The sequence below is a fragment of the Penicillium waksmanii genome, assembly GCF_028829765.1.
Source record: "Penicillium waksmanii strain IBT 27052 chromosome Unknown utg000002l:1.0-3326099.0:1.0-3328782.0, whole genome shotgun sequence".
NCBI lineage: Eukaryota > Fungi > Ascomycota > Eurotiomycetes > Eurotiales > Aspergillaceae > Penicillium > Penicillium waksmanii.
In genome coordinates, this window is record NW_026643249.1 from 1,260,095 (window position 1) to 1,273,878 (window position 13,784).

The 13,784-nt window shown below is 49.2% G+C and overlaps 5 protein-coding genes across 5 annotated transcripts; 3 read left to right on the plus strand and 2 right to left on the minus strand.

The window, feature by feature from the left end:
* Positions 1-2,131: 2,131 nt before the first annotated feature.
* N7481_002149 (Zn(II)2Cys6 transcription factor) lies at positions 2,132-3,786 on the minus strand (the record flags this gene model as incomplete). Its single annotated transcript, XM_057261368.1, has 3 exons — positions 2,132-2,163; positions 2,220-3,527; positions 3,591-3,786. 3 exons carry the CDS (start codon positions 3,784-3,786, stop codon positions 2,132-2,134), a joined length of 1,536 nt encoding a protein of 511 aa, XP_057126300.1.
* Positions 3,787-4,331: 545 nt separating this feature from the next.
* On the minus strand, positions 4,332-5,885 carry N7481_002150 (H(+)-transporting V1 sector ATPase subunit H; the record flags this gene model as incomplete). The annotated part of the gene is made up of 3 exons (XM_057261369.1): positions 4,332-4,944; positions 5,002-5,518; positions 5,591-5,885. 3 exons carry the CDS (start codon positions 5,883-5,885, stop codon positions 4,332-4,334), a joined length of 1,425 nt encoding a protein of 474 aa, XP_057126301.1.
* Positions 5,886-6,459: 574 nt separating this feature from the next.
* N7481_002151 (M protein repeat protein) lies at positions 6,460-9,179 on the plus strand (the record flags this gene model as incomplete). The annotated part of the gene is made up of 4 exons (XM_057261370.1): positions 6,460-6,655; positions 6,712-6,779; positions 6,821-8,155; positions 8,226-9,179. 4 exons carry the CDS (start codon positions 6,460-6,462, stop codon positions 9,177-9,179), a joined length of 2,553 nt encoding a protein of 850 aa, XP_057126302.1.
* A 798-nt stretch (positions 9,180-9,977) lies between these two features.
* Positions 9,978-10,157, plus strand: N7481_002152 (uncharacterized protein; the record flags this gene model as incomplete). Its single annotated transcript, XM_057261371.1, has 1 exon — positions 9,978-10,157. One exon carries the CDS (start codon positions 9,978-9,980, stop codon positions 10,155-10,157), a length of 180 nt encoding a protein of 59 aa, XP_057126303.1.
* A 1,141-nt stretch (positions 10,158-11,298) lies between these two features.
* On the plus strand, positions 11,299-13,644 carry N7481_002153 (fungal specific transcription factor domain-containing protein; the record flags this gene model as incomplete). The annotated part of the gene is made up of 5 exons (XM_057261372.1): positions 11,299-11,320; positions 11,431-11,537; positions 11,617-12,306; positions 12,371-12,877; positions 12,940-13,644. The coding sequence occupies 5 exons, from the start codon at positions 11,299-11,301 to the stop codon at positions 13,642-13,644; spliced, it is 2,031 nt and encodes a 676-aa protein (XP_057126304.1).
* Between the last annotated feature and the right edge of the window lie 140 nt (positions 13,645-13,784).

Below are 13,784 nucleotides of genomic sequence, written 5' to 3' on the forward strand. Positions count from 1 at the left end.
ATTGCGTGCATGGCTGGCCTGCCTAACCAATTTTTGGCGATTATCGGGCTCTAGACACTTCTGGACTCGCGTCGCGGCCTCGACAGTTTCTCTCTTTGTTTGTCCTCTATCTCCTCCTGTAAGTCCTCCTTTTTTCCCTTTCTTTTCATTCCCGGCCCGATCGCGCGGTCTCCACTCTGCACTTGCCGTAAACTCTCCTTGGCCTGGCCCCTCCCCACTCCCCTGCTAGCTAAGGCAACGAGCCGACCGCCACGTTCCCACTTCTTTCGGGATTGGAATGTTTGAGGAGTCAATAGTACATTTACCCCCGTACTCCGTATACACTGCGTACATGGCGGTAAGTGTAAAAATAAGTCCGGTTGGGCTTGGCTTGGCTCGCCGTGGCGTGGGCTATCGTCGCACCATCCGCTATATTGACGCCAAATATAACTACCTCCTGCCATCAGCGCGTAGCATAGGGCTGCAGCCAAGGGTCCCCACACCTAGACCCTTGAAGGTAGTACATACTAGGTACTATATATAAAGCTGGGCTTGCTTTGGTTTGGGTTAGGGGTCGCGAATAAAATGCTCACTAGGTCTGGGGCGAGGCTGAGTGACCGAAATAAATTATCGTGGTTCACCCCTGTGCTAATAGATTCGTTTTATGTCTTGGCGTGAATATACTACGTAGAATCCATGGATAGTAGTATGCTTTCGAGCCTTTAACTATGTTTGACCTCTGGTCTTAGAGTACTCCAAGACACAAGTTCTTACTAGTACTAGTAATTAGTAGGCGGGCCTGTGGTGTATGCTTGCGTCGCGTGCCAGGCCAGCTGATTTAAATACTATATTTCTATTCTTGCATTTTAAGGGACTTTAGATCCTAGGACTCGGTTTCTACGCAATTTGGACTTGCCTTTTGAACAAAAAAAAAACATATAGTCCCGAGCTTGGACGTTCTTGCTACTAGTACTTCCACGGATATTTCCCTAACAACGTTGACCTTAGGAGCCCATCCGCTGTGTGAGTCAAGGTACAAAGTTGAACTTAAATTTACAAGAACACTAAAACCCCCAGCAAACACTTCCTCAACTATTATGTATTAACCCGTCCCCGATTTACATGGACCCAGACGAGTGCAAGCAGGCAAGTGCAACATGTGCGGGGGAAAGCTGATATCAAAATCGGGACTTCAACTTGAAGTTCTGAAACATGCGGAAGGAGTGCGTGGAACTGTCTCCTGCTTACTTTCAATCTAAAGTTCCAAGGTTTACTGGGCATGAATATCAGGTGGTTCCTGTCCACGAGGTTCTCTTTTTGACTGTGTCTTACTAGTACTACAAAATGCGGCCAAGCGTGAGTGGCATGCTAATATCCGTAGCCATGATTTTTAATAACGAGTCGTAGTACTAACATCAATATGATCGATACATCGTAACAATAGCTGCGCCGATTCTTCTTACTACGGTGAGCACTTGAATCTCCATCTACTCCATCCACGTCCTGATGATCCACGTCGCTATTGCCCTCGCTATTCACGTCGCTATTCACGTCGCCATTCACGTCGCTATTTACATGTTCATGTCCCACGCCAATCACTCAGGCTAGAAATTCACTCAACAGGTAGCTGCAATGCTCTCCAGGAAAGTAGTCTTTTCTCAGGGGCTCATCCAGTACTTCTGCACATTTCTCGCAATCTAGAGAACTACCCCCATGGGCTTTGGCTAGATGGTTGACCTCCATTAAGCCATCTTCCCGCTCCCATTCGGCATGCGCCTTTTTGAATCGATCATATAGGTCCTTTTCGAAGGTATGGATACTCAACGTGAAGGTAATCAGAGTGGACTTCGTTGCCGCTGAGTATAAAAGTCGAGTTTGCATGTGATTATATTTGTATCAAAATTTGAATATACATATTGGTCAATATCAACATTATAACCGAGTCCGAACTCCACGGTAATAAATTTGAACACATAGATAAATACGCCAAAATAGCCTGCTGTCCTCCACACCCACAATTCAATGAGACTAGTAAATGAGTAGTCAAAGGATATAAACAGAGAGAAAGAAAGAATATGTCCAAAAGCCAATCTTGAAAAACGCCGATCGTCCCACATCACACAACTGAAGCTTCAGTGCACCAGCCGGGGCATCAATAAGGAATAAAGTCGAACTGCATACGGTCTGTATAGCGGGTTAGTGAAATTCTTGATTGAAAAATAATTCTTCGAGCCACATACCAAGAAAGTGACTCCAATCCTCATCCTCATTGACCTTCTTAGCCCAATATTGCTCAAGGAACCTGAGGGACTGCAGAACATTCGGCACGCGAATGGTATCATGCAAAGATGAGAACAAGCTCCTAACCGTGTCACGGTCTTCCCCCTGTGCCTCGCAACCCGCAATAAACAGCGGCGTCGTCAACAAAACCCAAGGACTAAGCCCAGCCGACGGTCCAATCTTTGCCGTGCATTCAAGAATCCGCTGAACAGACTGCTGCACATAAGGAGATGTCGTCGGCGTTTTCCGAAGTCGTCGATGAATCTGAATCAAAGCGCTATGCTGAAACGCCTCATTGCAAAGCGCAAGATGTTGTATACTATCCGGAGACAGCGCATCTGCAACGCCGGGATAAAGCTCGGGCTGTGTACTGGCACCCCGGTCCATCAGGTAGTGTATCGAAGATTCCAGATTTGCAGCTTCGTCTTCGACGCTACTATCAATTTCTCCCTCCACGAACCCCTGTGTATGAGGGTCCTTTTCAATTTGATGACTCCGCCAAGCCGCCGCACCAATCTGTCGAAAAACAGCCGCCAAATCCACCGTAAAGCCCCAATAATCGTCCAGATAATCCGGTAACTCTTTCTGGCCTGGCTGGTTTGTCGGAGCAAAGTCCGAAGTATCGCCAATCGGGGGCCCGTTGCCCGTCAGCGCTGTCAGCGACACGATGGACCAGTACCAGCGATCCAGATAGCGTCGAAACCCATTCTCCGAGCGAAGTGAGTCCTCGCCAGATGCATCGGAGGCCTTCATTAAAGCCCTCGCACCCTCTATATGTGCGCGCCAGGAATTCGGGTTGATAGCGCCGGAGTGGATCTCCGCTAGGCACAGCGTTCGGGCTGTCGCCACCAACGCCTCCGAACCCTTGGAGGACGGGTTTTGCAATTCCTTCCGGAAATGCTCCAGACTGAGTGCCATCAGGCGGGCTATATCGGGGGCAGACTTGACGCTCTCGGATTGATTGTGTAGGGCTTGGATATGGATTGCGGAGAGGGCGGTGGTGGCGTAGAGGAGGGAGGGTGTTTGAAGAGCCATGGGCACGATCATGCGGCAGATATCCTGCTGCATGCCAGAGTGGCAGGCCGTAATCTGCGAGGCATCGTTGATGAAGTGGTGCAGTAAGGACTTTTGATCGTGCGATAGTGAGGAAAAGGGATCGATGGGTTGTGTCAGGGCGAGATCTGACTGTGATTGTGATTGTGATTGTAATTGTAACTGTCCGGCTTGCGCCGACTTGGTGGTGTAGATAAATTCTCCGGGCGAATACTCTGCAAGTTCTCGGTCAGCGCATTCATTCTAGAGGGTGAAAATGGTGTCTTTTGTCGACATACCCAACCTCTGCATGTTCCCAGTATCGACGCAGGCTCCAAATCGTGATCGCGAGAATGCCCGTCCACCCCACTGCAGCTGCATCGCATACTTGCACTGCACGCCGGCGGTCTCGCAGCGACCGCAGATAGGTCGCTTCTCATCACATTTTTGGCGCCGCGCTTTACATCTTGTGCAGCCGGTAAACGATCTCGACATGGGTGCTGCCTCGGGGTGTGCTGGAGAGGCGGATTTGATGTGGTGTGGAGTGGGGGAGAAGAAAATCTGCGGGGAATTTTAGATCTCCGGTCGAGTTCCGCGTGGAGAGTGCCACAGTCAGACCGGCCCGGGGGTAACCAACCACAGGATTATATTCCAAGTTCTGGGGAAATACGCCAGGCTAAGGAGTCTGCGGGAGGACAAAAAAGGACGGGCTAACTTTAGTGTAAGGTTTGACTATCGATTTATTGCCTGGTCTTTTCGTAGAAGGCATTTCCACCAGGGGCTCCACCGATCGACGGACCTTTGATCAGTGAGACATAATGCAAATGTTTCGTTTCTAACTCTGGTTTCATAGAGAAACCTTGGAAACTGGAGAAATACAAGAAAACTGCCCCGAGAGAGAAATAGAAAAGTATGCGCTATGGCAGTAATACAAGGTACATGCCAACAAAGTATATGTTCAGCTCGCCATATTGGAGCAAACCGCAAAATCCCGAAGAAAGAAAAATCACCAATCACACATAGTATAGCATCTAGATCCATCATGCGTCAAAGGTATAACGGAGCCATTCTCCAACAGCCCGCAGACTTTCCCATCGTACTGATTCGTCCTTGTCGGCCATCAATTCCATCACCCGCGCCTTCAGACCCAGCCTCTCGAGCTGCGTACGTCGTTCCGGCAGCTCCTTGACCAAGTGTCCCACATCGTTACAAGCAATAGCAAGAACTTGCTTGTCATTATCCCAGCTCTTTGATAGGATCTCGGCCAATTTCTTGGGCAGGGCCCCGTTGGATTCATCCAGGATCCGGCGCGCATTGTCCTTCCAGAATGTGGGGTTCTTATGCGGGGGCGACCAGCGCAGATGGCCAGACTGGACCTCGGTGGCGTACTGATCAAAGGTAGTCTGTGTCTTGGTGTATTCATCTAGCATGGTGGAGAGCCCAGTAAGATCTTCGAGGAGGTCGGGGTCCGTAAGGTGACGCCCAGCGAGGTTGGTCAGGAGAGCGGGTAGTCGGACAAACACAGCAACGGGGAGGAGAGTTGTGCGGTTGTTGGAGAAGAGGTTGTAAAGGGTGGCAAGGAGCAGTCGGGTCGTCTTCTCCTTGGGTGAGAGACGGAGGAGTTGAGTGTAGAGTTGGATAATCTCGTAGTTCCTAGATGGGCTGTCAGCAATCTAACTTTAGATGAAATTCCTCGAGCGGACTACTTACTCTTGCAGCTCCTCACCGACAAGCTCGCCTTCAAATGTGAGCTGCCACACTACCAGAAGTACACGGTAAAGCAGCTGAAGACCAATTCCGCCTGCCAGGCCAGGCTCAATGCCACGTGTGCTGCTTCCAGATGAGCCACCATTCTCCTTCGTCCCCGCGGCGGTGCGCAGGGTCTGGATCAGAGGATCCAGAGTTTCCTTTCGGTGTGTCCAGAAGATTTCGCGCGAATTCTTCTTGCGGAGGAGCTCCGAAAACCCTTGTACACCGATATCCTGCAGGCCGCTATCTTGGTTCTTGGCCAAGGTAGAAAGATAGACATATAGCTGCGGGAGAGCCTCTTGGTCCCGGGCGGCGGGTTTAGATGATGCGGTCAGGCTGTGCGACACTAATGCCGTAAGGAAAGTAGATGCGAGCAGGGGAATGGGATCTTCGGCATTTGTCGAATGGTGCAGGAATGGTAGGAATGACTTGTACGGTTCGGGGTGCGAGACGAGGGAGTCAGCCAGCGCAGGAACATCTGGATTAAATGAAAGAGGTTAAACATTGGACACCGGCATGAGATAGTATGACTGGGGTGAGCTGGCTATACCTTGGATCAAGTCCGATGCCAACACCAAGATATATTGAACAATGTCGGTCCTCCGCGAAGCCGAGTCCAATACACTTTTTCCCTTTTCACCTCCCGCAAGCAAGCTTGTGTACCCCGGCAGATCTGCCTCTACCGTTTGAATTCGCTGGTCCTTTCGCACCTTGTCCACAGCCTTGATTTTCTTAAGGTGGTCATCGGTGATGTTGCCCGCACGGACAGCGCCGTCCCAGGGAATTGGCCTGGCACGAATATTATTCTGCAGAGAGCTGAGGTAGGTTGGCGGGTCTAACGACATGGTGATTTGAATGAGGCCCGGGGCCAAAGCAGAAGAAGGGTGAGTTGTGCAGTAGTTGTAAGTTCCGAGTCCGTTCTTAGTTTACGAAGAGAAGGGGAGAGCTTGAGGGGATGACGGAAGCACCGCCAAGACTCAACGAGGTCCAGTCAACGCGGCTCCCACCGAATTTCCTCCACTTTCACTCCTCCAGCTCCAACTCCAACTCCAACTCTCTCGCTTTCAGGTTGAGCGCGTTCTGCTTGGTGTTGATCTTCATCTTCCACGCCTTGGGTTCTCCCCACAATAAGGCTTTCCCCTTCGCGCACTCTATCGCTTGTGCGACATTCGTTCTGCAACGTGGTTGTTTGCCTTGTACTTCTAGCTCAACCTCGAATCTTACAATCCTTTGATTTACACCCTCTCGCCTATTCTATCTTGACTCTTGACGCCAATTGAACCCTTCCTCTCTTCGAAAAACAGTTCTCGAACCCTTCAACATTGACCGTGTACTACCCCGCCGATCTCATGCAATCCGAACACGAAGCATTTGCTGCTCAGTAGCCGAATCGTTATTTATTAAACACACCTATTCGTCATGTCACAGGACTCACAAGGCCAGAAGCCGAAATGGGCCATGGGCAATTTCTTCCAACAGGCTGTGGCAGGTGTTGAATCGCGATTGGACAATATCCTGATGGATGAGGAGGAGAGAGCAAAGAATGGACTACCAAAGCCTAAAGAGGGCGAAACTGTCGCACCACAACCGCCAATCTCACGATCTCCTGCTGGCTGTATGAATTTTGCGTCCTGATCAATTACTGTCGCGCTGAGCTAACAGAACACCCAGCAATCTCGCGCAGCTCTTCCAATGCACGCAGAAATGACCGACTCCAGGAGCGCCTGGCACGAGCTGTGGTAAAAAACACTGCGGCCCGAAACTCTCAATCATCACCGAGTGGGTTGTCATCGCCGAATGCAAGCCCTCGCCGAGCACCGATGGACGTCCAAGCTTGGAGATCGACGCAAACATTGCATCTTCCGCCGAAGTCGCCGAGGGGCTCAAAAGCTCCTCAATTGTAGAAGAGGCTGTCGAAGAAGGAGAATCAGCGCTGAATGTTAGCTCCGAAGTAGAGCCGTCTACACGCGAGTCCATAGATGGCGGTGCTGCGGAGACTCTGCCGCGACCTTCTGGCGATACCGGGGGGCGCCCCTCGATTTCAGACATCGCCGATGAACGAACCGCGATTACGGAAGAGGCTGAGGCTCCAAACAACCGTGCATCCGTGGAAAGTCCACGCCCCAGTATAGATGCCCTGTCAGAAATACGCACCGGCGACGGTACACCTGAGTCCCAGCGGCAAGAAGAAATTCATGGATATATTGAACGCATCGATGCATTGCAGTCAAAGCTCAAATACTTGGCCAAAGAAGCTGCCGAATCTGCTAAGAGTGCAGCTGCGTCTGCTTCTCCTGGCAGTGTCGAAAAGCAACTTCTGGAAAAGGATGAGAAAATTGCCTTACTTCTGGAAGAGGGCCAAAAGCTTTCCAAGTCCGAAATGGACCACCGAACTGTTGTCAGGAAGTTGCGTCAGCAGCTGACCGATAATACTAAAGCTCAGACAGAAACCAAGAAAAAATCCGAGAAGATGGAAAGGGACCTGGCTAGTTCAGAAGCGAAGGCGAAACGAGCCGAGGCCGCCGAGAAGAGAGCTAATGACTCGCTGTCTTCGCAAACCAAAGTGGCCAAGGACCTTGAAGCTGTTACGAACGAACGCAATGCACTCAGTCAAACTGTGCAAGAAATGAAGGCACAGCTGAGCCGTGCTGTCTCACGCGCGGAAACGGCCGAGTCTAAGGCCCAGTCAGATGCGTTGGAGCAAGAAAGACGTCGAGCCGACGACCTCGAGGAGGAACTTTCAACTATCAAAATTGAGCGGGACATCAGCGAAGAAAAGACGAAGAAGGAGATTGGCAGCTTGAAAGCAGAGGCAGAACAGGAGAAGGAGCGTGCGCGTATGCTGGAGGCCGAGCTGAAGGGCGAACAATCTGTTTTGGAGAGCAAGATGGAGAGTCTCCGCTCACGCGCAGAAGAGGCCTCATCCGGTGCAACTGGAGAGACCCAAGCCAAGCTCCTACGGCAAATCGAGACGCTCCAGACCCAATATTCTGTCGCTAGTGAAAACTGGCACACCCTTGAGGGATCCCTGCTCGCCCGACTGGCCAGTGTAGAGAAAGAACGCGACGATGTGTCACGGAGAGAAGCTGACCTGCGAAAGAAGATTCGGGACCTAGTAAGATTCTGCATCCGGTCATTGCCCCCCCCCACCTGCAGAATACTAACAATGGTTTTTTTTGCTACAGAACTTAAAGACCAAGAAACTGGAGGAAGATATGGAAACAGCCAAAGAGAACGAACAAGATCTCGAGAGCAAACTAGACGAGCGCATGGAAGAGTTGCAGAAACTGCAACAGAAGCTGGAGAAAACAGCCGATGATCTTTCGTCTAGTCAGAAAGATCTCTCCGAGCAAAAGAAGATTTCAGATGCGACATGGGCACAAAAGCTCGAGGAAGAACGTGCCAGATGGCGAGAACAGGTCAACAGTTTGCAACAGCCTCGAGGCATCTCACCCGTTCCATCTACACGGCGCTCGAGCAATCTTGATGCAGTGCCATCTGGTCTGTTAGACTACCGCCCAACTAGCCGCCGCTCTTCAACAATCCCATCCGCAGCCTCTCCAGATATCGGCACACCCCCGCGCCAAAACTCCTACCCAGCCTCAATCAACCAGGGTGTACTTTCCCCTCCTCTAATCAACACCTCGCTGAACACACCATCCATGATCATGGAAACACCCTCAATTCAATTCGAGCCCGATGAGTACTTTACCGGAGAACCTGCTACTCCCTCCGCATACGGCGGCACGCAAGCCGCCGCATCGCGCGGTATCAACGACATCATATCTGAGTCCACCGTGGGTGCCGGCCCATCTGTCCAATTGGTAGAGCGCATGAGCGCAACAGTCCGCCGGCTGGAAAGTGAGCGCGCCGGGTCCAAGGACGAGCTTCTACGTGTCACCACTCAACGCGATGAAGCTCGGCAGCAGGTCGTTGACCTTATGCGCGAGCTTGAAGAAAAGCAAACTTCTGATACTCGGGTCGAAGAACTTGAGGGCAAGCTTGCTGAAATCGACCAGCGCTACCTGACCACTCTTGAGATGCTCGGCGAGAAGAGCGAGCAGGTCGAGGAGCTTCAGGCCGATATTTCTGATCTGAAGAAGATTTATCGCGAGCTGGTTGATAGTACTATGAAATAGCGGATGCATGTGAAAGGGGGCCTCTTTTTGTTTCTAGACTTAGCTGGCCCCTTCTAATTGCTTGCTCATATGCTTTGTGTGTAATTTATTGGAAAGTTGTATATTGAAAGTTTTCATGACTACGACGATTTACTAGTAGCATTAAATGATGGTATACCTAGTCCATAAATTCGATCTAGGTGTACTAGTAAATCTCGTATATCACCGGGCGGCGAGAACGATGCTTCGGCTCAAGTTGTTTTCCAGGCCCTGTATATGTCTGTGACTACGCACAATTTCAATCCCCTTCTCGTTCTGTCCAACCCGGAAGGTTATCAAGAGCTAACCTCGGTCGAATCACGTACAAACATTGCGCTTTGTGGGGAAGCGTCTAGAAATGTAGAAAAAAAAGTTGACAAGAGTGGGATTCGAACCCACGCCCCGAAAGATTACGGACTTGCATCTTGTACGGTGTACAGTGATACCTAAACCTGTGCGATTGTTAGTAAAGATTCTTTAAAGAAGTTAAGGTAAATGGCAACTCACGTAACGCCTTAGACCACTCGGCCATCTTGCCTGATTACTGTTTGTATTGGCTAACATATTGACTCTAGTAGGTGGGTATTTTATAACAAACTATAAAATCAAGGAGTGCCTACACGCATTAATCTAAACATCATTGAACACTATAGGGGCCCTGATGTGTAAACATGGTTACGGTCTGCTCTGCAGGGGAGTGCCGACGCCTCGCTTCAGGCACCAGTGTGCTGAGTCATTCAAGTTTCGCACCAACTATTTCACCCATCACTACCTTTTACCATGGCCATTGCTCTCCGTGGTTCTAGGGCAATGGGTATGCCAGAAGAGTTTCACGTCAATGTTGGGCGAGTAATGCAATATGGTACAGCCCTTTCTATCCCAATGTTCTTCGGTTCAAAGGGGATGGGTATTCCGATTCCGACGACTTTCCGTACAATGAAATCGACCACCCAGCTGTGAAGCTCCAGGGAGCTTGGAAGACATCAGAACGAAGGAGCTTCGAAAAATTAGAATAGCTTCAGGTTTTTCCGAGGGTCACTTTATCTGCGTACATTCAGGGCAAAAGAAGACAAGAGATAGACCAACAAGCGCACCCAACTCAAAAACTTTTTTTTAAAAAAATAATAGCACGCATACAACATATCAAAACATACAAGAGCGCATGTAGTCATTCACCATACAACTAGAGCCCTCTGTTCCTGTGGTACAAATAAGGAGGAGAAGGTCATGACATTGGTAGTTGGCAACATAACGAGAAATACGAGAAGAAAAACGCTGCGAAAACGTATTGCCACCACCGAACAAGCTCAAATAAATGGAAATGCGAATATTAGCTTCGAATACAGCATCCCGATCAAGGGTCGCTTGGCTCCATTTCACGCTGGTTTGGAGCAGAAACAGTAAGGGTGGGCAGCTTCAAATTCGATCCAGGATAAATTCGATCCGGGATTATTTCCATGGATCATTCGGACAGCCCAGGCATGTTAATCGATGCTTCTCGAACTCATTTTCCTGTAGGCGCTTGTTACAAGGTCGTCTGTACCAGTGCCACGGACTAGAATTTATTCAGGCTCGGACCCCCTCACTCTCGGCGGAGGGGGGGCACCACTGTACATGCAGATTTTGATACCTAGGTATTCAGTGTTGACCAAGCCACTAAATGGCTGCAGTGAGGCGTTTCCGGGAAAACTTTTCTCTCGGAAGCCGTGATCAACTAAAATATTAAATTCGAACCTCCTTGGGCCAATCACCGGTCGGGGTGGTCACAGCATTTTAGTTATGATCCAGCCACATCTTTCATAATCACAAAGCTTAGTGATCATACATACACAGAGGGCTAGCGGCTATTACATAGTACAGCCACGAGGAATCGGAACCGATGTGTGCAGTAGGCGTCGACCGATAATTGCTTCTGATTGGACCAGCAGTCGGCGGTTTGAAAGTTGGCCGGTTCCCTCCGGAGATCGTGTCGTCGCCCCACGTCCACTTGTTGCATTTGGCCATCTCTGCACTTGTCTCGGTTACCGTATCTCTTGGTGTTGTGCTTGAATTATACTGATCAACAAGAGTGAGTGGTCTCGTTTTAATTTCCGTGGCTATAATGCACCGATCGGAATTTCGACGTCACGATCCATCGGGCGGGACAAGATCTCAAAAAAGACCAATCGCGTCAGTACTCCAGTGCAGTCATATATAACTAATACCACTAAATCATTACTCATCCTTTATCCAGTTGCCATCGGTGTCATTCGCAAAAGGTCAAATGCTCCGGCGAAAAGCCATGCTCGCGATGCCGAAGAGCTGGCTATGCAGCTCAGTGTCGCTATGCAAACCGCGATCGTAAGATTCGGGTTGACGAAAGGTGCCGCACAAGATTCATTATCTAGTAAGCTTCATATTGAGAAAATTCTAACTTGAGAATTATAGCTACTTGGAACAGCTTATCCAAGATAGCCAAGAACTTCAAGATCAACAGACACGCCGAGCTCATGGGCAACCTGCTCCTTCAAGTTCCCTCGAGCAAACGATGAACTTGAATGATCCTCCCCGACAATCCGAGAATGTAAGCCCCATTATTCACGACGATCACGCAGTGGGAGAGACTCCATGGTTCCAAAGCCTTGGTAGCTCGGCTCTACCATTATACATCAGTGAAGCAGCCTGTACCGCTTTCGCCACTCGTCTTTGCCAGTGCTTGAGCACGACAGATTCGCTAGTGTTTCACTTACCTCGATGGCGATATACTGATGAAAATACCCTGGAGTCACTGTTCAATGCTGAAGTGCAGTGGCCAAGTCTAGTTTATGCCAAGCTATTGGTAAAAACTGCCCTTGGTCATCTAAACCCTGCTTTTCACTTGGTTCTTAGGAAAGAAACGTTGGATGTTCTTCACAACATCTACCAGAGAAAAGAATTTGATGATCCCGGTCTTCAGTGCAAATATTTTGCTTTATTCGCCGTTGGCCAGGCCTTCTCGTCAGTTTATGACACGACAAATTTGAACACGTCCGCCATGCCGGGATCTACGTTCTTCGCTCGGGCAATGAGCCTATTGCAAATCATCCCTGAACGACCCAGTATGAATCACATTGAAAGCATTCTCCTTCTTGTAGGGCTTCCCTTTCTATTTCTTTGTTCTTGTTTCATCCACGGTTGTTCTGACCATCGCAAAGGCATACTTTTGTCAATTTCTTAACCGATTCCACTCTGCATACATTTTGATTGGCAATGCTCTACGACTCAGTCTCAGCCTCGGATTAAATTATAATATTCCTCAAAGTCAAACATTACACCAAGTGGAAAGAGAGCATCGTGTTCGCGTATGGTGGACAATCTATATGCTTGACCGCTTCTGGGGTTCTAAAGCAGGTTTTCCTGTCCAGATTCACGATGACGATGTTCACGTTGATCTACCTTCTAACTTGATCTCTGACGCTTATCCTGAGCATTTCTCAGATAGTGAATATCAAGTGGTAACCATAGATCTTGCCAGAATTATAGGGAATACGACCAGAGAAATATACAGCCGCAAGAAGTCAACCGAAAGCTTTCTCCAGCGTGAGCAGAAATTACTCATTCAGCTGAAGCAATGGGTACAAACGCTCCCAGAAAGTCTCAGACTCAAGGCAGATAGGCCCAATTCGACATATACAGTATTTTTGCACCTTCAATTCAGTTATGTGCGTTTCTCCAATTCCAACCGTCGGCCGCTTTTTTCTATAACTAACTTGACCTATCATAGTGTGTGATATTGGCAATTCGACCTGTATTGCTTAATCTACTCGTTTGTCATATCAAAGATAATTCCTCTCCAACAAATGAGGGAATTACTCCAATCATTGGAGTTTTGAGCGAAGCTTGCATCCACGCTGCGCGGTATTGTTTGAAACTATGCGTCGAAGAATGGACCAGTGGATCAGTGTCATTATTCGGCTACGCTTTTCCAGCCTATTTGTTCTCCTCGGCGTTGGTACTCACCATATCAAGTCTTCTGCCCTTGGGGGATCCCAACGATCTTGTATCGGTCGATATCGCAACTGAGATTTTGAGAGTCCTGAGCGCATCTAATAGCCTAGCGGCCAAGGATCTCTACGAGCACCTTCAGCGAGTTCGTATCTGCTTGAGTCGTCGCATATCTGATGCTGCACTTTCTCCAACAAATGATGAAAATATGCCTCTCATCCCCGATCCGACAGTACGGCAGCCCCTTGAACATCATAGCCCTTCGCCCGTATCCGGGGCGTCAATGGACTACGGAAATTTCCCTATTGAAGAAGTTGCCGATACTCTGAGCCCTTATCTAACGACTGAAATGACCCTGCGAAACCCGTTGATGCAGGACTTCCTTGCCCAATCCAGTTTTGATGTGGGCTCTTTGGACGCACCGGAGATACCGAATGACTTTGACGCGGCCTTTCTTTGGTCAGGCACCATGTGCACAGAATAGATCACGGTTTTATTTTACATAGAAGACATTTATCTTTTTGCACATATATTCATAGTATTTATGGGTCTTCCGACTCATCGGTCGGTATTTTTGAGAATTGCCGGTCGAAAAGTGGGGGAAGGGGAAACCGCCGGTAAGCA